This window comes from Atta colombica, unplaced genomic scaffold (genome assembly GCF_001594045.1).
Source record: "Atta colombica isolate Treedump-2 unplaced genomic scaffold, Acol1.0 scaffold27, whole genome shotgun sequence".
Lineage (NCBI taxonomy): Eukaryota > Metazoa > Arthropoda > Insecta > Hymenoptera > Formicidae > Atta > Atta colombica.
Window position 1 is genome coordinate 2,864,577 of NW_017259370.1, and position 22,639 is coordinate 2,887,215.

The window sequence follows — 22,639 nt, forward strand, 5'->3', positions numbered from 1 at the left end:
TATTTCTCTAATATTTTATATTTATTTCTATTCTTAATCTCCTTCATTACACGCAGAGCCTAAAAACTATCCAGCAATTTTAATGATTAAACTTCTTGATTCTGATTTGATGAAATAATAAGGTATAATTTAAAATAAGTATAATTGTTATATGTTTTACGTCTTTATGTCCATAGTTTATTTCCATAATTAAAATGATACTTTTGTTCAAATATAATATTTTGTTGAATAAGATACGTAATATTTCACATATAATAGTTAAATTATTTACAAAACAAATATTTAAGGATTATCATTTACAAAATTGTATCAAATGTCATGAAATTAATGTATTATCACATATACTTCTTTCCAGTAAAAATAATTAAATGTATTTTCATCATTCATCAATAATCAATACTATATTGTTAGAAAATGTAAGCACGAGCTTCCTTTATATGTAAATGAAGCTCATAGTTATGGATGAAATTAAAAATAATGATTAAAAATGATTTAACTGAAAATTAAATTATAGTAGTTACTTAAATGTAATGAATATACATTAAATTTCATGTACATGTACACAAATATATTTTTCAGTTATAAATACATTAAATTTAATGTAATGTGATTATGAAATTAAGTTAAAATGTAAAAGTATATTAATTATTGTGTAAAAGTATATTAAATTTAAAAAATAATAAGTTACCGTTACTAATTATCAATTTTTAAAAGTAACTTATTACAGTTATTATTACTTGAAAAAGTAACTCTTCATTATTTTTTCGTTACTTTTTTAAAATTGACGACCATCAATCATAATGGCCTAAGGATTTTCTAGTCTCAGGCACTATGAGTGGCTTATGTCCAATCGAATCGTGTACAATCGTGTATAAAGTAATGATAAAAATAACTAATATTCATTACCGTTACTGAAAAAATTAACTGCGTTACCAGTAAAGTTAACCAATAAAAAAGTAACTTATAACTGTAACTTATAACAGTAACTTTGTTACAAATAACGAGTTACTTCCATTCCTTGTATACAGAGTGTTTTATAAATACATGTCAATATTTTAGGAGATAAATCTATACACTAAAATAAGTAAAAAACATATGAACATATATACCTTAGTTTTCAAGTTATGGACGATTAAAGAAAATATTTGAAATATTCGCCTCGTGCGTCAACACACGTTACTTCACGCCTTAGCATTGAGTCCCGCAATCGTTCAAAAATATTAGATATTGTTCGAATAGTCTCAAATCTATTTCGTAGTCTTTCTCGCAGATCATCCGCATTATTTACTGGTATTGAATACACAATAAATTTTTAATAGCTCCAAAAATAAAAATCTAATAGACTGAGATCAGAAAAGATCGTTGTGGGATGGGTCAGCTTCGCCCTATCAATCAATTTGTGAATGTATTTAGGAATATTCTCACTTCAAGATAGAAATGAGACAGAGTACCGTCGAGCATGACCGATCATAGATACATCAAATGCATGCCGGCTATTTCAGCATAAGTGTACATTACTATTTTGCCGCTTTTAGAACAGTATTTAGAACAGTAATTCGCGAACATAAAATACCGACTGTTTGAAATTCTGTCCGATTTATGAGAATATTATTTGTAAACATTAGATGTTTATAAACATTAGAGGATATTGTTTATAAACATTAGAATGTTGAGATGTGCTAAAATATACAGTAATGTTGACGCAAAATGAACATTTTCTTTAATTTCCTTTAATCATCCATAAATCACTTGAAAACTAAGATGTGTAGGATATATGTTTATATAACATTTTTATTTTAGTGTATAAATTTACTTCCTAAAATATTGATATGCATTTACGAAATACTCTATATATGTATACTTATATAATATACTGTACTGTCATACCCTACGTATAGCTTATGTTCGGAATGTTATTAAATTGATTGACATATAACTCATAATAATTACTCATACAAGTACAGTATTTTATAAATATATCTTTGGCAATGCATTAATCTTGGATTGCTATTTAACTGCATGATGTAATTTCTAATTTATCTACAAATATTTTGATGTTAACTTGTATAAAATAACGATAAAAACACTAAGTCTTTTTAGACGAATTGAATATCTTAATAAAACTAATTATCTAGTAAAATGGGAAAATTTATTCATAAAACTTAGAAATGATTTTTTTTTTACTACTATAAGAAAATGTATATTATCTTATTTATATCTATAAAGAAAGACGTTATATTACATAATTACACTTAAATGGTTCTAAGTTTTATCATATAAATCACAACTAACTGTAAAATCATAACTAATTATAAAATTTAATTTTACTAAAATACATCGTAATTCTTTAAATAATACAGAAAGATATCACTGAGGTATCATTTTACAATCTATGCGAAGTTTTGTAAGATATTAAAAAGAAAACCTTTATAAAATAAAATAAAAAATGCGATTGTGTGTTACACATTGATAAATATTAACAGGTCACAATGTTTTACATGTCTTGCAAATCTTGCAAAATGATTTACAGAATATCTACAAAATTTGTATCACAATGACTGATAGCGACGTTTATCGTTCTGTCAAAAAATAAATAACATCATACGTTTAATAAGTAAATGCGTAATGTATTAATTTCCCAAATTTTATAAATAAAGCCTATAAATTTGATATCCATTTATGTAAAATCTACAGTGAATTTTTATTAATTTTTTTAATATTTTCTTTATATTTTATATATTTTTTATATTCATGGAACTGGACATTAGAGTTTATTAATACTTTCTTGAAAATTGATAACTTTTATATATTCAAATGTTAGATAAAACTCGACATATGCGTGATTCTAATTGATGATAATAGAAAAGATACGCAATATCATTCTGTGATACTATTTCGTAAGATAATTTCACAGACTTACTACTATACTCGTCATAGGCGCGGTAATGAAAATTAAAACATGCGATGGTGTACTGCATCTTTTATCAACTTATCATATCTGCCTTAATTTCATTAATATTGATATTAATATTTTATTTTACAACATAGATTGAACGCAGTATATGTAATGTAATTTGTAATATCAAGCGGCGCATTCAATATTGCATTAAAATTATTGCCTAAACATTTTTAATTTGGCTAGCAACCTTCTAACGACAGCCTTTGATTTATATTGTCGACTCTTAGCTTCATTTCCCTGAGAATATCCACGGCAAGGTCATCGACCGTAGTGTACCGTACCTTGAAGAAATTAAATATATCTACAAGAAACTCGATTACTTGTTCTTTAAAATATTGACAAGTAGAACGTAGGCTTTCTTCGGAACCCAAGAATCCCCAAATGAACATCGGCGAGATTTGTTCGGAGATGGAGTAGAAGTGCGCCAAGAAGCCTTGATCGTACTTCAGCATCTTTCGCTTGCCTGCTAGGACAGACCAAAGCGTCGTTCCTATCGCCTTTAAAGGTAATCGACGATTAGATAAATATTAAAAGCGCAATAGAAAATTTAGATTCATGTACATACAGTTTCTCTAAAACTGGCGGATACCCATCTATTTTGAATTATAGCTTTGACAGACGATGGTGGTTTCTCTACATCTTCGAACGCGTCTAAGAGTATGAAATCAATAAGCACGTCGTAAAAGTTCATGCACTTGACACCTCGGGTGGTCAATTCTTCCTCCATGATGCTATGATTGCGTGGCTCTTGTAGAAACTCCATCATACGCTCATAATACATTAAGTAATCCTTAGGATCCTGTAGAAATTTTTTCCTTTAATGTCAAGCGATTTGAATACTTACATTATGTTTATTTACTCGATTAATATTCTTACCCTATCTGCGTACATAATTAAATCGCTAATGACTTGACGACCTACGTCAACTATATATGCCGTTGCCGTAGGTAAATTAAATAATTTTGTATAGGCCTGACGCAAGCAATATACTTTTGCTAAATATTCCACGTCTGATCCGCACTTTACGAGTTCTGTGTGTAGTCTCCTGTAATATGTGATTATATGTTATTATCATACATATAGAGATACAGGTATAAATTGAATCAGTGTACCTGCAAGGAATGCCTTTGTCTTCGTACTGTTTAAGAGCAGCATGATAAAGCTTTTGCTTCTCAAAGTGTGGAAATAGTTCTGAAAATTCTTCGAATTCACGCAAATCCGCAACCTGAAATAATTTAATAAGAAGCTAATCTATCGTTTTTCTTCATATCAAGAGAATTGTCAGAAACAGATCATAATTATGAAAATAAATACATGACATAGATATTACTAGATATAAAATAATTGATCATTTTTCGAGAGTTATTGCATGTCTTCGAATTACATTAACGTCCCACAGCCACTCAACACATCCGTTTAATCTGTCGGGGAATACGGACAGATTATATTTATCTGTCTCGTGCATATAACTCACCCCGTCACGTGCAGATTCGAATGATTCGGGCGACGATGCGGCGTCAGCTTTATCCCTGAAACCAAATAGCCGTGTACCAAAGTTTGAAGGTTTATCGAGGCTCTCCTCGCTGTCGTTGCGGAATAAAACGGAGTGCTGCAGAAAAAAGAAGATAAAGTAAGTAGACAAAGGTCAGAAGTTGGATGCGTCGGCGATATAGATAGATAGATAGATAAGTTTCGCGATAATAAACGCCCAATTCTCGATGTATTGCGTTTCGAAAACTCAGATTGCTTTCGGAGAAAGTCATTCACTTCCTATGCCATTAACGTTCCGCAACAATTCCCGGCGGCGTCAGGTCAAGTGACTCGTTGCGCTAATTACCCTCGGGGCGGTCGTCATTTAAATTGGATTAATTTCCCGCATTTTTTTACCGGACCGGTAGAAGGGCAATTGATGATGAATGCAACGGAATGGAATGATCGTCCGTTCCGTAATTCATCTGACCGCGAAAGACGGGCGGTGGTCTCTCCAGATTGAAAATCGGAAAATCTCGTGGTCACGCTGAGTCAGCGGATTAATTTTGCGAATTGATGGATAGAAGAAAGAGATACCATACTTGATCGAGGAAAAGCAATTCCGCGTGGCTTTGGATCTGGTAGCCCATGTCGAGTAGCTCTTGCACATCATGGGTGAACGCCGCGTCGGCTTTCGACGGCAAAGCTAGGGTATCGTTGCCAAGAGTTGAGCTGAACGCGGTGAGCGCGTCTTCCCAGCAATAAAGGGCCTTCTCCAATGCTTCAAGTCCTGTTAACGAGAACGGCATCAGTTTATCTAGGCGGGAAAAAAATTGAATTCAGTTATATCAGAAGAAAAATAAATCATATCTCATAATTAAAATAATTAAAATAATCTGAGAACTCTTCAAGAGGAAATGTAAGCAGATTAACAGCACAATGGGAAAATAGATAACATATGATAATAAGAATTAATGGTGTTGTTATTGATAGCGAAGCGTAAAAGTCCACTCATTTAATCGTTCATGAAAAGAACGATTTTGTTGAAGCAAATAAAAATTTAATTAGATATAGATCTGAAAATAATTTTACTGGACGGATTTAAAATCATTGTAGGAATCTCAAGCATGATGAGTAATGCTGCAAAAGATTCTGACATTTTAGCAACCAGTTTGAGCAACCAGTCTTACATAAGGCTTGTTCTTTTTAGTTGAACTTTTGCACCAGTTCATCTTTCTTCTTTTTCTCTTCAGGAGGAACTGGTGCAAAAGTTCAACTAAAAAGAACAGGCCTATTATGTTGATATTCCGACAAAATTATTTCTCGATCTGTATCTAATTTTTAAATAATTTAGCAAAGTCGTCCTTTTCGTGTGATAAATGTAATTTCATATTACTTTATGATGTGTCTACAAAAATATTATATATTAAGGTGAAATAAGATAAAAAAATTATTAAAATATTGAGATTATTTTAATACATCTTTTCTGAGGAATTCGAGCCCAGTTTCCAGCCAGCCAGAAGAATATATACCTTTCCCATCGTTTCTCGCGCAGGCTTTACGCTTTTTTCTAGAAAATTAATGAATTCGAAATTAATATCGATCTGTACGCGCGAATGATGAATAAAAAGTGAAAGAAAGAGAGAGTCGAGGATGATCGCTACACTTGAGGACTTCAGGGATTCGAATTCCAAGTCGATGACGCCACTCTCCCTTTAGTCAATCTTTCGTAAGTCGTCGGAGAACGTTCACCAATTTGCCACAACGGAAGTCCGACAACACGCCGCGTTAATTTGAAGGGCCGTCCCTCTCCCTCTCCCGGTTAATGTCCTAAAAGCTGATCCGTCATCATTTTCAATCTGTGCCGTTTACCGTCACTGATAATTAAGTATACAATACCAACCGATGAAACTGGAACAGTGTGAGATCGATATCGTGATGATCTCGCGTGACAATTGACTCTTCGGAACTCATCGTTTAAATGGTTGCCAATCAGTGGCGTAACGAATTTTACCGAGAATACTTGATAAACTTATCGAGATATAAAATCGTTTATTCGATATAAAAGCGTCGAGTATTGTGAGATTACGAGACAACAACACAATAAATCAATCACGACGGATATTCTATTCCTCTTGAGTCATTTCCGATTTTTCAAAGAGAGTCAAGTCTGTAGGTCGAATGATCGGAACTTTATCTCCATGGAATAGATTTTGCTGAATTGTCTACAAATTTAGTTACAAGTCTAAAAATAATTTTGTTCGGAAATTCAAACATGATAATTGCCCAATCAATATCGCAAAAAATTTTGGTATTCTATTCTATATTACTATAAATTTTTTTCTCAGTCTTGAATTAATCGCCATTGAATTAATTGTTAAATTAATCAGAGTTTGCTTGAAGTTGCTTAGATTGATTTTGGCTTGTTGATGAATTCGGGGTAGTCGAAATTCGCGATGAACGGAATGAGTTTTAATAGGCGTGACACGGTTTTCAGAAACGTATAAAATGTCGATCGTTCGGCAGAAACAGGCAGGAGAAGGCTTTCCGGTCGCACAACGTTAATTTTCGTCGATAGCTTTAATTTTGGAGATGGGAGGGTGTACATCTGTCCCTCCCGCGGGAGAATGCACAACACACGAGACGTGTCCCGGAACGCCCCGGTTTGTGGCTCGGCGGACGAACATAAAGATTGCATTCCTGAAATTAAGTGAGGAAACGGAGAAGATCAAAACACGGCAATGCGTATTCCGTATTGCGCCACTTTACTGTAATAATCTCATGCTGAGTGTTCCTCTTGAAATGAACGATCGTCTATCCTTCACAACGATTTTTGTTGAAGTATCTAAAAATTTAGCCAGATCTGGAAAAAATTTTGTTGAATTCTTATAATTGTTAGACGTAAGACTCTCAAGCGTAATAATAAACTAAATAAGCAATACTGCAAAAAGTTTTGACGTTTTAGTAACCAGTTTGAGTGTACTACATAATTACTTTAATGACTAATAAAATTATTTTCACAGATGTGTATTTAGTTAAACCTTTAGATACTTTAATATACTTTTCTGCATTCTTGCCATATTAAAAAATTTGAAATCAAAATCAAAAGAAAAAAACGTATTTTTTTATATACTTTTTTTTTTATATGGTATTTTTGTATCTTTATATCTCGTACAGCGTATCGAGTATTCCTCTTAAAACAGACAATCGTTTTCGCAGATCGCATAGGTTTATTTATTACATGTCATTACTTAAAAATTCCAAATGAATGTTTAACAAAAAAAGATTCTGTCATTTTTCTTTGTGTCTTAAAAATGAATGCTATGCGAAATGCACATGTTTTCTTTCTTCTCTTACATCTATAATTACATTCTTTCTTCCTACATCCCTGTAGGATTCATCTTCATTCCAGGTCAGACTATAATTCAAAAGAATAATATTTTCGAAGCGGCGTACGCGTGTTGCGATTGCGGCAGATTTTAATCTTTTCCAGAGAGAATTCCGTCATATCAGGGAAGTCCCGCCGGAGGGAAGTTTTCTCCCGAAAGGGTTAAACCTGCTGCGATCTCGCACTGGGTGCTTGATCATTACGCAATCCCCAGGACGATCCCGAAGGGTCATAAGACACGGAGGGATGTCCCTCGGAGAAACGCGGCAGTGCGACGCCGTTGCATACGTCCGGCGTCAATAATATACCCCCGGAGTGACGTAATCGCCGGGCCGACCGGTCATTGGAGGATGCGTCATCCAATGGTGAAGGGTCGATACGATCCGCGCGCGCGCGCTCCCGTCACTTTGAAGCTCGCGCACTTTGCGCCGAATAAAACAATTTATTTTATTTAAATTTACTATCTGCATCTCGTAAATCACCCCTCGTGACATTTCGACTTAAATAATTGCTTTTTTAATGCAAGGAATATAATATAAAATATACGATATATACTGAAAGTTTCTCTCTATGAACTCTTGAGAGATAAAATGCGCTCATTGGGAAAAAACACGCTGATGTTAAAGCGCGCGCACATTGCGCAGGGGTGGCTATACGGAATCCTCGAAGGGCCAATCATCGGAATTAAACATTACGAGTTCGTACGCCCTCACGAGCTGGATGTGGCACTCTATCTTTCAGTATCGAAATCAAACCGCAATATGCGTATATGACGTGTGTGTGTGTGTTGTGTGTGTGTGTGTGTGTATGTGTGTGTGTGAACTTAATGAATTAAACAAACGTTTATAATTCGTGATGATATGCGCAAACACGATTGTAAATACGCAAATAAGAACATTGTTGCATAATTGTGGATATATTTTTCATCTTTTCAATAATACGTGATAAAAAGCTCCGAGTTCGTTTAATTTCCCAAGGAAAATGGCCATCTTGTGGGTTTCGTCCTTCCAGATTCGAATAAGAGGTCGTCGCAGTTTTTGATCCTGCGGGACCAATGGGAGCGCGAGGAGGACGGAGGCTCGCGCGCTCACCAGCCGCGCGACAAGGACGAACGAGACGCGAAGTTAGGAGGGGAACGCGTTCGGCATTTCGCGCGCTGGCGTCAGTTACTCGGCTACGTTCAGCACTGTTGAGCAGCACGTCACTCGTTCATCGCCGATCGCGCAGCGCGCTTCATCGTAGCGTTATTCTCGCACGTATACACGGGCCGTTGACACGCGGAAGCCTTCGTTGATTGAGAGAAACAGAGGATCATCCCCGTGCTCGTAGGATGATTATTGTCGTGAGATTATAAACCGCGACAACGAGAAAGAGATTTTTCACTTCAGTGTCCCTGACGATTTTTACGTACGCGCGTTATTTGGATTAAAGTAGATTATCGACGAACGCGCACGCACGCAGACAGAATCATGGTGAGTATAGAAGAATCCTAAACGAAGATTTGAACGTTTCTTCGCAAGAAAACTACTGCGAGTGTCTCGCTTTTCTCTAGTTGTTGTAGGGGAAATTCTAACGATAGGAGAAAATTCTTTCTGTCTCCCCACGGCCAGGATAATCTATTTGACATATATATAATTTCGTACAACGTAGTTACAATGAACGCCATTTAATTTAACAGAATTCAGTATTTCGTAGTTTCTTGGCGAAAAAGATGTCTTTTCCTTTCTCTCTACTGTGTGACGATAATTCCTTTCTACCTGAAATCATTCTTCCTTTTTTTGTAGAGTCGTAAACACTGCAGTGGTTTTTCTTTTGAAATTACTTTAGGACAGACCCTTGCCAAGATATGTACGAATCTTTTTAAGTTTTCGATTTTCAATCCGCGTCGACGAGGGGAGATTTCGAAAAAATCGGTATTTGATAAATTCGCTGGTAGACGTTACGCAGCGATGGCTTTATTTCAGGTTGATGCACTCAAGAGTGATGTAGAGAGAGGCGATAAGATTGTAATAAGGAACCAAATTATTTCTCAGCATTTCGCAAGGATGAAACATTCCTTTGACTCTCGATAAGACTATTCGGGATAGATCAATAGAATCGATTGCGAGCCGCACTAACCCCTTAGGAGAAGAAAATGGGTGGGATCGCATTGTTTCCCTTGCCCCTCCTCTCCTTCTCGTGAGGGGAAAACGCATCTATCGTGAGAGAGATCGAGGGATTCGCGAACAATATGACCAGCCGCGGGCAACACCTGGCCGTATCTTGTTTATTGCGCAACAATTCACAATAAACAAAAATAGAGTGTACGAGACGCGCGCACAGCAGAGGGAGAAAGAGAAATTCTGGATCGAGATGAGAATGAACATCGTTGGAGAATGAAAATTTTTTAATTCAAGATTATATCCTTGCCTCTCCCAAATTCGTCGTAGATGCTTGTCTAAGGCGGCTTTCCTTTTAAGAGACACACAGCTGACACAACCACGTCGTTCTATCCTTCTTGACATTCAATGAATGTAAAGATAGAACGACATTTATGTCGACTGCGTCTCCTAAAAGGAAAGCAGTCCTAAAGCATCCGCATCGAGAATTCGCGGATGTGCCGGATTGTGCACGAGACTCTAATCTAATCGTGGGATTTAGGCTTTCGCTTCTATGGGGGTCAAGTTCAGGGGTCGATAGCTCGGCCGGTGGTGGTTCCTGGCGGTGTTAGCCTCGAATAAAAGTGAACGCCGCCGCAGCACGTAAAGTGCAGCAACGACGACGACGACGGCGGCTGATAGCCGGCCGCTACAACGCCGATAGCCGGCAGATCGATGGAGGTGCCTGGTGAACTTGGAAATTTCCCTAGCACACGCGCACTTCCTCTCTCTCTCTCTCTCTCTCTCTCTCTCTCTCTCTCTCTCTTTCTTTCTTTCTCCCTTTCTTGTTCACGCCGCCACGGTGCACGAGGATAACGCACGCTCGAGTAAACGTGAACACGGCGATTAAGAAAACGGGTTATCTTCGACTCACGAAGTGTGTCGCTCGACACGGGATGATTCACCGTCGTCGCCTCGGGGACACTATAGGATGTTCTAGAAAAGGAACGTCCGTCCCTTGAGAAATTCGCGATCGATCTCGATAAACTTCAACGAGAACTTCGGACGGCCGAAAGAGAGAAGACTTCATCGCAATTTCTTTCTCAGCTTATGATTGTCGGTTCACGATCGTGTCTCTATTTTCGATTCCTTTCGAGATCGCGAGGACAAATAAATGGAATCGTTCGAGACGATTGAAGATAATCTCACTGATTAATTTTATCAATTATTCTTCGACACTTCCACTATGCGACACGCAATTTTATCAATCAACTCCAATCTCTTTCGGGAACGACATCCAAGGATAACCAGTACCCTCTCCTCCCCTCCCCACCTCCTCGTCCCCCTTCCTTCCTTTTTTCCGACTTGTTCTCTTATATCGCATGAAAGAGGACGTTTCCCATTGCGTGACCAGAGGTCGTGATACACCGTCGCCAGGATTAATATATACCGTGGAGTTTCCGCGATAACAATTGCCGATTGCGAAATTCCTAATATTATTGCATTAAAGTCAATTTATATCGTATAATAGTGACGCACACGGTATTCCAGTTCGTACTCGTATAATATATGTAAAATTTATTCTACAATTACGTAAGCGTAGTTGTAAAAAGATTCACCAATCACAACCAGTGTACGAGAAGAACATTTAACTGTGATTAGTCAAGTTCTTATAACAATTGTAAACTATAATAATTATGCTTACATAATTGTAGAATAGACTTTACAAACAAACTGAGTTAACATCGCTCCTCCAAGGTAAACTCGGCATTAGTGATATGTCATGTCCTGATATTTTTCTCGATGGAAAAGAAAAAGAGAACGAGTGTCATTGATCCTCGCCCGAAGGAAAGGCAAAAACAGGACTTTATTTCGCGCGACATATCCGCGGTCGTAGACCGGATTTTAATCTCTCCATGTCTTTTTTTCCCGGAACTCGCTATATATAATTACGCCTCTCCGGCGACTCGTGATTGACGTCTCGTACAGGAATCATGAAATTTTAACTGCAAGACTGTTACACGTTACGTCACGTTGCGCTACCATAAGTTTTTCCGCTAATAATATAATCGGGCACTTCGTTGCCTGTTTATTCTGCTTTCTTGTTGATTTTCCCTTAACACATTCCAATTAAAAACGTACATTCATTCGGGGTTTTAATTTCAAAAAATTCGCGTTCCCCATCTAAAGAATTGTTGTTTAAATTATCTCTTGTTTTTTTTTTTTTTTTTTTTTTAATATATGTTACGACCGCATAATAGTGTACTCGTTAAAATGACGGATGTATTACACAGTAATTAGGCAAGTATGCTTTCAGTGTAATTAATCGTAGATAGTCGAGCAGGGTGTAACCCGATTTTCAAGCTGAACGTGCAGGGGAACTCTTGTATAATGCTATCTTCGCAAGCATACGAAATATGATTTGCGATGTAACTAGTGACCCCGATTACCTCGTTTGATTTTCACTCTACGAATTTCTGATCGAAACTGCATAATGGCGTTACATGATATATTATATTACATCAAATACTCAGGCACTTCGTTAAATTGTGAGCGTAAATGAATATTGATAATGTTCTACATCCAAAGAGGGGGACGGAGGAAGAGGGGGGAATATTAATTTTCCCACAATCATAATATAATAATTACCTTCGCATTACGACCGCATTCGTGGTCAGGATGTTATGCAATCTCGAGTGAAGGTAGGGTTTGTTTCTCTCACGGAAGTGATCCTCGCGACTCGGTTTTACTCCGCGGATTTTCCTCCAAGATTTTCTTGGAACTCTTAGTGTCATTGACTTATTATCATTAAGTACTTTCCATTTATAGCAAATTTGATTAAACGCATATTGGTATAGTCAGGCTTGTTACGAAATCGGAAATCAGAGAAAAGTTAGGAAATTTTGCAAAATTTTCTGGAAAATAATTCTTGGCTTTAAAGAAGTTTAATATACATACAAATTTTGGAATACTACTAACTTAACAATTATGTAAGCAATGTCAGTAACAATATTGATAGTAATTAACATTGCTATGTTAAATAAGTTGATCTCTCAACAAACTATTTGTTGAGAGATCAATTTAATATAGTTTCTAAATCAGGATCAGGAAAAATATAAAAATTTTTAAAAACTATTGAAAGCATTAGGAAAAATTATGAAATATGAATTTCAATCCTCTAACATTAAAACCGTCCTATACAAATTACGTGTAATATACAAAAATATAAAGGTATGTATTGTCAATATAGACATCAACCGTAAGATCAATCACTTTATTGTGATATTAGATAAAATAAGTTTTATAATTCAAAATATTTGCATTTCATTCAGATTAAATTAGTGCACAACGACTTTAAAGGAGTCCTAAGTCGTCTATTTTAATCATTTATACATGCCACAAACTTAACTTATGTCGTAAGCTATAAAAAATTGACTATTCACAGTCAAACAAGAGGAGAATAATCGACTTCATTCTGCTCACATTCGACTGTGATTGGTCAATTTGTTATAGCTTACAACAGCTAAGTTAACAGTTTACGGCATATATAAATGATCTTTTACTGACTCAGGATTTAATATAGAACTTACATACAAGTTTACGTGTCATTGTCGTACATATTACTACATCAATATTGCACACACATGTACATATAAATTTTCCAACTAATTTTTCATATTATCTAATTGTAACCTAGTTCTAAGAACTCGATATTGTTTCATGTAACTCCCAGTTCAAATCAAGATTTTATACATACAAGGTAAACCTTCATAGTTTATGTACATAATAAATAAACTAATATAAAGCAAATATTGTTAAAGCCAATGCCCGAAGCCGATAAAACTGTAATTTTTCAACTTTTTTTCGTTTTTCGATATAATATTATCATTTATCGTTAAATCTGTAGACAGAAAAATATTTATTTAAAAAATAATTGATAAAACAGAAACTTGAGAATCCTCTTAATTTGCACCAGTACGCACTAGTGACTCGAATTTTACTAAATCGACACAAACATCATTCTAACTTTCTTGATATTTAAAGGTAAAAACTTGTGTCGACTTGTGTCATCAAATGGAAAGCATCTACTGTCGTTTCTTGTGCTCTCGAATCTCCAATATAATTAATACGGTCAAGTTATAATCATTACAGTCGCTGATCATCGGTTCTTATCGCGCCGGTGGGATTCTTCGCATCTCTCTTTTCGTTTTCTGACATGCTAAAAATACACTGCGGAAGAGAATTCTATCTCGTCTTTTCTAAGATATAATACGCAGGTGCCGTCACGTCGTCTCATGGGAGGCTCGCGAAAACTTTCTCGCGCAATGATGCGTCGATGGATGCAAATTGCTAGCGTAACGAGATACGCGATCACGTTGAATATTAGGTAATGATAGTACCCGCCCCCAGTCGGAGGATGCCTCTCTCGGTGTCCCTGATGAGGCTAATAAAAGTGACATCGTTACACGCCCCGGCCGCAGCGCAACGAGCCTTTAACCTACACCGACGACCGTTTGTTCTGATTTTCATAATCTGGCTCACATCGTCGCACGCCTCTGCACCTCTTTTCTCCTCATCTCTCACGTCAGATTGTATCTCTCTCCTCCTCCTCCTCTTCCTCCTCTCCCTCTTTTACTGCGTTGGCCAACTATAAAGGACATTAAAATCTTTTCTTTTCATTCCATCAGAGCGCCGTCGGGTAATCTAGATGCTACCATCTAGGAGGGTATTAATATTCCCAGCATCCTTGATACGACGCAGAATCCGTGGACGGCTCGTGTATTCTCCGTTTAGCGGCGCATTCAATGTCAAACACAATCGTGCGTGTGTTTGTAAGAGTTATATCCGATAAAAACAAACGTCATGTTTGACATCGCGTGTACATGCATAGGGAGACGAAAATCAATCGACCGCGTTTAATTTAATCCATTATTATTTTTAGGACTCCCCTCTTTCTGGCTCGTTGCTTCGTAACGATTAATCTGTTATTGCGTTGTAAATTACTTCATGGATCTCATCATTTTTTTTTATCATACATTTTTGCCATATATTTTCTTTTTTTACGTGTACACAAAAATACATACTGTATGCAAGTAATAATTAATTACTTCAAGTATTTCATATACCCGCAAATCTAAGTTCATTACAACATCAAATTCGTTTAAAATATATTCTAAATCCTAATCAATTTAACACTAACTATAATCAACATTTTTTAAAACAAATTCGATTCTTCAATTTTATAAAATTAGAAGAACATTGATAAGTTGAAACAAAAAATAAATTCTTTAACTTTATTAACGTTTTTCTAAAATTTAATAATTATATTTTAAGATATTCTCAAGAACATATTCTTGTTGTATGTTCAGATAACCGTTACTTTTAAAAGAAAAAAAAATAAATTGTGCAATTACTTTTTTTTTAGCAAAAGAATGATATTTTTCTGTGTGTAGAATTAATAGAACTTATACATCTTCTTTTATGTAATTCTAGTAGTTTTTATGCTAGTATATTAGAGATTTCATGGTCTTCTCTTATTTTCTCGGGAAGGATATATGCCGGAACATAAATAAACACCATCAATTCACTCATAATAGAGGCGTGATCGCGGAGCCGCGAAAGATAAAATCGTATGCCGTAGTAAACCTCTCCTTTGCTTGCCAGGATTCAACTTCATCGTAAAGTAGACCGACGGAGGTCACGCTGTACTACGAAAGCCACGTCATCGGCCGCGAAAGAAGCTCCTCGGGCACAGTATATTTCACTGAAGAAACTTGGCGTAATACTAACGCTATTGTCCTTTTTGGAGACGCCTCCTCATCTTCTCTAAAATCCGTGTCACACTACTTGGAGACTGAGAATTAGAATGAATTCAACACTCTAAAAAGATATCAGTGATTTAACATCATGCGGTGTCTATATAATTCTCATCGTGTTGGTGTTAAGATCAACATGTGAATTTATAATCGCTAGAGTTTATATAACTATCACAGTGTGGATTTAAATCCATGATATTTAATCCACATCGATTTTTTTTTAAAGTATATTAATTTAATTTAATCTCTCTCCGTTTCATTTTGATTAGTTGAATCTAATCTTCAATCCTTAATCTTCAATGCGTGACATGGTCTTTATTCATTGCTTTTATTTCGAGCCAATCCTGTAACGGAAAATAGTAATGGATTTTTTCTTTTTTTACAATCGCGATCACCGGCGCTTTTTTTTTTGACCGAGAGATTATTACGGACTGAATAAACATGGTTAAATAAAACGAATAAATTGGTTTCTTGTGATGATTCCTCGCGTGAGCGCCCGCGCCGGATCAGTTAATTAAGTTCTCTCAAAGAGAAACTCCACTCGCAATACTCGTCAAGGAATTCTGACCGAGGATCGATCGATCGGTTTCCATCAATGGAATGTGCTGTTTATTTGTCTGATGAAACGTGAAGCCGGCTATGTTTAGTTAAACGCACCGCTAGATTACCTGATTTTCCCAGACACACCGTAGATAGACTTTATCTATCCCCGCGAATAGAGATAAGAGGAGGAGCAATAAAGAGAGTAGGATGTTCCGCGACAATGGAACAATCAGCGTAATATTACAACGATCACAGAGAGAGAGAGAGAGAAAGGGGGGACTTATGGACAGGCGTGGAGAATCGCAGTTAAGTTTTCGATGCGGCGCGATGTCGCCGGGGGCAATCGAGCGACGGAAATGACTTTAACAATGACGATATAGAGACGGTCTCTGATCGCATAGGTGCCCTTGACAGTGACAGATTGCTCGCGGGGTACGGAAGGTAGGGGAGTTATTTTCCGCCCCCGTCTTGCGCCGATTTTGCGAAGGCGGGTAACTCCAACTTGGTAACAGTGTCTTTTGCACCTGACGTATTTAGGATACCGGTTGTTAATTAATCTCTTAAGCCTTTGGTCCCTTGCGACCCGCTGCGCCGAGACTGCCGAGAGAACAAGGGACTTGGAAGTCGAGATTGTCTCGAACCTATGTTTCTCTCAAGATTTAGAATTAACGTGCCGTTCCACAAACATCGAAAAAGAATGGTGGGGGCCAAACAGTCAACATTGTTCCGAAAAATTCACGTAGCTTTATTTTCTTTTCGCCTGTTTTTTTCTTCTATTGATTCAGTAAATAAAAAAATGAAATATTTGTAAGTGATTATTATGTATTATTATGTATTATAATGTCAGATATAAATAGTTTTAATATCACGTATCACTATATTTTATTCAATACTGACGCTAAATTTACATAATAATCATATTTCAATTACAAATGATGTAATTTTACTTTTTCATTTCTGAAAGATGAAAAGAAAAAATGAGAAAAAAAGATGAAAAAAAAACAGTAAAAACTTGGGATATGCAATCTCTGGATTCTCGATTCGCTAAAAATCTATTTTTTTTTTTTACAAAAAGATCGCTTCGAAATAATCCTCTTTGTTAAAAAAAAAAAAAAGAGAGCGATTCTTAACAAAAAGACCAGTTTAGAATAACTCTTTTGAATTAGAAAAATCAATTATTCATAAAATCGATTAGTTTAAAATCACTATTGTCGTTTGGGAAGATCAATCTTTTGGAAATCGAAACATTCCTATAGTAAAAATTAATGTGTATGAATTTTTCAGAACAATGTTGATTGATCGCTCTCACTATTCCACTTTTCCGATTCCGTTTTCCGATGTCCATGAGATATAATACCTTTAATCAGCCCTGACTGAAGATTCTCCGGACCATTGCTTTATGTGATACGAATAGAGAAAGAACACGAGAGATATTGCCGCTGTCGAGGTCAATGCGAAACGTTATCGATTTACCGTTCGGCCTAGCGCACGATGGCCTTCGAGCGTGGAAAACTGGTGAGAAAACTCATCAAGCGTTTTAATTTGCAACGATCGGTCAGAAAGAGAGAGAAAGAGGGAAAGGAGACGCGCGTCGCTAATTATAATACTCTGAGATCCAATCTCGGAGAGAAGGTTCCACGGTCAATTAAGCCGCTAGCGTTTACATTTCGCGAGATTTTTATTGGTCAACATACGTTAGAAAGTATGGTTCTGTATACACATAGAGTTCCTCGCGGTCGATTTTTCTTCGTCGGTTTCCTTTGCGCGATTTCAAGTGCATGGTCAACACAAATCCAGCCGGCCGATCGGCAAGAGAAGGTAAATACCCGCAAGGCGCAATGACGTAAGACGATAAAAGCTGACGTTATTTTTTTTGTTGATAACAAGAATCAGAGGCTTGTATTTCGCTTGACTACTCGAAATATTCCCGTTGCTTTCGACGATACGAGAAAATGTGTAAGCGAAAACTCGTGTTTGCTGAGGGACGGATATTGTCGACGTGCCAAGTTTCCTTCGATTGCAATTTTCTTTCAAATCACCGATTGCTTCAAGTATATCAGTAAAAAAGTACATGATATAAAAATAAGAAGGGAAAATTAATTAGCCGTGAATTTTTGAAGCTGAAAAATGATTTTGGCGAGAGACTTGTCGACTGTTGTTGTCTCTTGACAACTGAATAACTGAAGAACTGTGTTCTTCATGTTGTCAAAAGCAAGGAAAACATTTCGGATGAAAGATCCGTGATAAAAGGAAGTCTCTACTTGTCAAAATCAAGCGTCTCGTTAATATTCGTTCCATTCTGTGAACTGTCATTGCAATGAAAGTAGAATTTCAAGGGTCCACCATCGTCCAGAAGTCGCGCTGATGCAACGTTTACTCAACATCCTCTCACGGAGAACATCACCATCTTCCGCATTCTTTTTCTCTCTTTACGTCGCATTTTTCATTACGCCGCACTTACAGCCGAGTCACCTAGCGAGAGAGAATAACAAGCTTTTGTTCCATTATGTGCGCTTGCGAAAGCGATACTCGCGAAAGAGAGGAGAGGGCGACAATGCGTTTGCTTTGCGGCGCCTCGGTTTTGTGAAGAATTTGCCTCTTTGTTGTGGTTGTCGCGTTGCGGTCGCGTGTAGGATTCTTTTCTTCCATCTCTTCTTTTTCTCCCCGCACGTGCCAGAAAGAAGCAGGATTGTGCAGAAGCCGAGTCCCTCGGTCGACTGCATCAGGTCCCGCTGCAGCGACGGCGGGGGTGTTATCATGGTAACGCTATCCGCTGATAGCGTGTAGCGTGGCGAAAATCGATATTTCCCTCATTTCATATTCCGTATGGCAAGGGCATGCCCTATCTCTGTCCTCTTTCTCCCCCGTTACGCAAACGTGTCCCACAGTTTAGGCCGTGCAGTGATCGGCAATCCTGCAGTCGGAAGTATCCGAAGTCATCGTATTGTTTTGCGTGCCATTTATATTTCTTTAGGAAAGCAAGTCTCGGAAGCAATCCCGTTTCAAAAACAAATCCTATCCACGAGAAAGATTTATATGGAAAGGACGATTTTTTTGCAAAAGTACACACAGAAAAATACCTACTCTACCCAAATAATTGTTTCAAGTATTTCAAAAGTTTATCACAAACATAAAATTTATTCAGAATATAATTTGAATCCTAGTAAGTTTAATTGAGATTATTAAATTAAAACAAAATTCGATATGCTTTATATAAAGTTACTTGTATCAATTTTATAATATTCTTCGAAAGAAAATAAATACTTATGTTTTGAATACATGAGTTTTTCTAAAATTTTATTTAATAAGTATATCAAATAAAATTATCAAAAGAATATTTTTTGTTAAAGATAATCTTGTTAGTTAAAAGAAAGTAAATTGAATAATCACTTTTATAGCAATAGAACATTTTCCTATGTAAAAATTCAGTCAGATTGCAGATCTGAAAATAATTTTGTTGAACTATTAAAGTAATTATGTAAAATATTTAAATTGGTTGTTAGATTGTTAAATCTTTGCAAAATTGCCCATCATTTGAATTCTCTCGTAATTACATATTTTGATGCTCTTACCAAAAATATTGTCAAATTTGTACTTAGCTAAATTAAATATTTTAGCAAAACTGTCCTTTCCGTGTATTGATCATGTGACCTTTTTCTCTAGAATGGAAACATGAAAAGTGAAAATTTATCTGTATAAATACGTAATAAATTTTCACGTTTTTGCCCTAGAAAAAAGAGTTCTATGATCGACCCTCTGTTTTTACATGGGGAAGAATCCTTCATTCTTTCTATTGTGATTCGAGACTATACCCTACGTTTTTGTGCAACAGCAAAATGAAGATGATCTCATAATCTGGAAGTTTATCGCAAGATCATGCCTTGGAAATAAGTACGCAAAAGTACACATGGTGACGATGCGACCTTTCGAAAAACATTTGTAATTACCTTTGTTGGGTCCATTTTAGAATATAATCTATATTTTCTCTTAAATTGCGCCGGCGATATCGCCGCCATAATTCATAATTGTGAAAATCAATTATCTAATTTCGTTGGAGATAATTTTGCACCGCGTTGCATCGTTTCTCCGATGAATATTAAAGTGTACGCGTCGCTAAGTCGGCGAGCTTATTTCGATGTTGACCGTTCATCGACCGACTGTAAAAAACTATAACAAATTTAAAACGTCCGGACCGTTGTTGTTATGCCGGGTTACCTCTATTCCTGGATTCACGAATGATCGATGGGAAATCGGGGTCGCCGCTTCCCTCTTCCCTTCCATTGACGGTCAACCGCATTACGTGTAATCGATCGATCCAAACTATGTGGAATTCATTCCGGAAAGATCTGTCGCACGTCAGCAAGCATGACGAAAATCAACCCCTCCCCATAGTCTGGTAATGTCAGTTCGCAAGATTAATTAGCATTTGAAAAATGCGTTTTTGCTCTCTCTTCAGCCTTATCCATTCTTTTTTATCCTTTGCATGCTTCCAAACCATTTGTGATTGAAATCAAAGTTGTCGACCTTTTGTAAGTAACAACTGGAAAAATCATGGTGAACGCACACACGACATTATTCCGGATGATCAATCCAGCAGATTAGGGATTAAAGCTACGGTGATCCCTACGATAACCATATATTTTTTACAGAAAATAAATTTTAGGACTTTATCCCTAAATATTTCCAAATTAGTTTATGATTAAAGTCTACGCATTAATTTCTGAAATTTGTATATAAAATTAAATTTGTTTTCATAAATATTCGTTCATTAGTGACATTAAATATTGGAGTGCTATTTAGAACAAAATTTTGAATAATATTATTAAAATGAAGGACAAAATTGAGTTTTAAAAAAGGAAATAAATGTAAACTAATTGAAATAAAGGACTGCCTTGTACAAAAAAGAATGTAAGGTCACGTAAATAACCCGATTCTGTAACGATAGTGTTGGTATCGTTATATTGTCATTGCGATATGATAGAAAAATTGCGCAACAACAAATCAAACTGTTATTAAAGCCCGGTTTTTTTATTATCTGATTAATTTGTTTAAACTTAACCTTACTTGATGATAGTAAAATTTATGTTCGTCTAGCTGTGATAATTAAACTGATTAAACTTCAACAGTTATTCACTACAAAATCTCTTTGAAGTGGAATCTCAAAGAGTGAAAATTGAGCCGGTCTTGAAAAACAGTGGCTCAGTTTTCAATCTTTAAGAATAAGATTTCACTTTCGATTGCATTCACAAACATCACCCGAATGTCCTCGTGTATCGTTTTATCTTTATTATTCACCCAATGTTAACACAAGGATAAGATGATACACGGGGCTATCCATAATGTTTCCGAACGCAAACCTTTTAGAATGAGATAAAAATTTTTTAGAGAGATCAATTTAGTAATTAATCATAGATAGAAGAATACAATTTTTACCAAATCAGGTTAAACTTAACCTAATAAGTTATCAGCAAATGAAAACCATACCTAAGAGTTACAGAATCGAAGTACAAGTTGAGTCCGAGTTTTGATCATCTCATCATACTCGTCAAATTGCGTGATCCAGTGACTTATTGGATCCAATTAAGAGTACACAAACGTTCGTCAGGGTCACTCCAGAAGTCGCCTCCATGCAGTTAAGGCCAGTGGGTCATCGGCGCATCAAACGTGCAATAACGAATGGCCTTTCGCGTTGCACATACGAAGGACATTCTGCTTTAATGCATCACGACTGCGTTCTTGCTCCTTACCGGCTTTGATGTGCTTGTCGCTCGATATGCTTGTCGCCGTGATAAGAAAAACATACGTGTATATACCGATCTTTCTTATCATAATCTTTTCTTCGTCACTTCGCGCAGAGAAGTTTGCCGATCGATTTATTCGCCCGTTGAATATCAATTTCGACGACCGCAATCGACTTCTCCCTCTGTGTAATCACGGTAACGTACGCGGGATGAGAATCACGACGCAACCATCACGAGAAACGTGAGATTGATCCTCTCTTCAATTTGCACATGAACCACCGTCCGATTCTTCGATCCCTATATTTTTACTCGCCATTCGTTTTATTATCATCAATTCAAACTGAGGAGACTGCTGGTGATCTGTATTTATTTTATTTTAATTTTGCTGGAGAATTTAACTCTTAGTACACACGATAATTTTTCGATTCTTTACTACGTATGATTATTTATGTTTATTTCAATAAATATACAAAAATTATCAAAATTCTTACATATACTTTAATATCTTTAGAAAGTATTTATAAGATTGATATTTAAAAAAATTATATAAATGTTATATAACTATTTACTTGATGCATCTAGTTTTTCAAAGAAAAGACGTGTGCAGAACACGAAAGACCGTATATATATATATATATATATAA

At 36.2% G+C, this 22,639-nt stretch overlaps 2 protein-coding genes across 3 annotated transcripts in view; one reads left to right on the forward strand and one right to left on the reverse strand.

Annotated features, from left to right (window-relative positions):
- Positions 1-3,093: 3,093 nt before the first annotated feature.
- The window catches only part of LOC108689538 (mitoguardin), a 34,898-nt gene continuing 15,352 nt past the window's right edge, over positions 3,094-22,639 (reverse strand). Inside the window, exons 4-9 of one of the 2 annotated variants that reach the window (XM_018196332.1) lie at positions 5,032-5,219; positions 4,434-4,568; positions 4,072-4,184; positions 3,836-4,004; positions 3,525-3,758; positions 3,094-3,456 (exon numbers count right to left, since the gene is read on the reverse strand). In XM_018196332.1, coding sequence (XP_018051821.1) covers positions 3,139-3,456; positions 3,525-3,758; positions 3,836-4,004; positions 4,072-4,184; positions 4,434-4,568; positions 5,032-5,219 — 1,157 coding nt within the window. In that variant the 3' untranslated portion in view covers positions 3,094-3,138. Of the gene's footprint in view, positions 3,457-3,524; positions 3,759-3,835; positions 4,005-4,071; positions 4,185-4,433; positions 4,569-5,031; positions 5,247-22,639 lie in introns of both variants that reach the window. The other variant, XM_018196331.1, reaches the window with a different exon arrangement.
- LOC108689540 (protein unzipped) overlaps positions 9,002-22,639 on the forward strand; it is a 25,675-nt gene continuing 12,037 nt past the window's right edge. Inside the window, exon 1 of the mRNA XM_018196333.1 lies at positions 9,002-9,289. Coding sequence (XP_018051822.1) covers positions 9,287-9,289 — 3 coding nt within the window. The 5' untranslated portion in view covers positions 9,002-9,286. The remainder of the gene's footprint in view (positions 9,290-22,639) is intronic.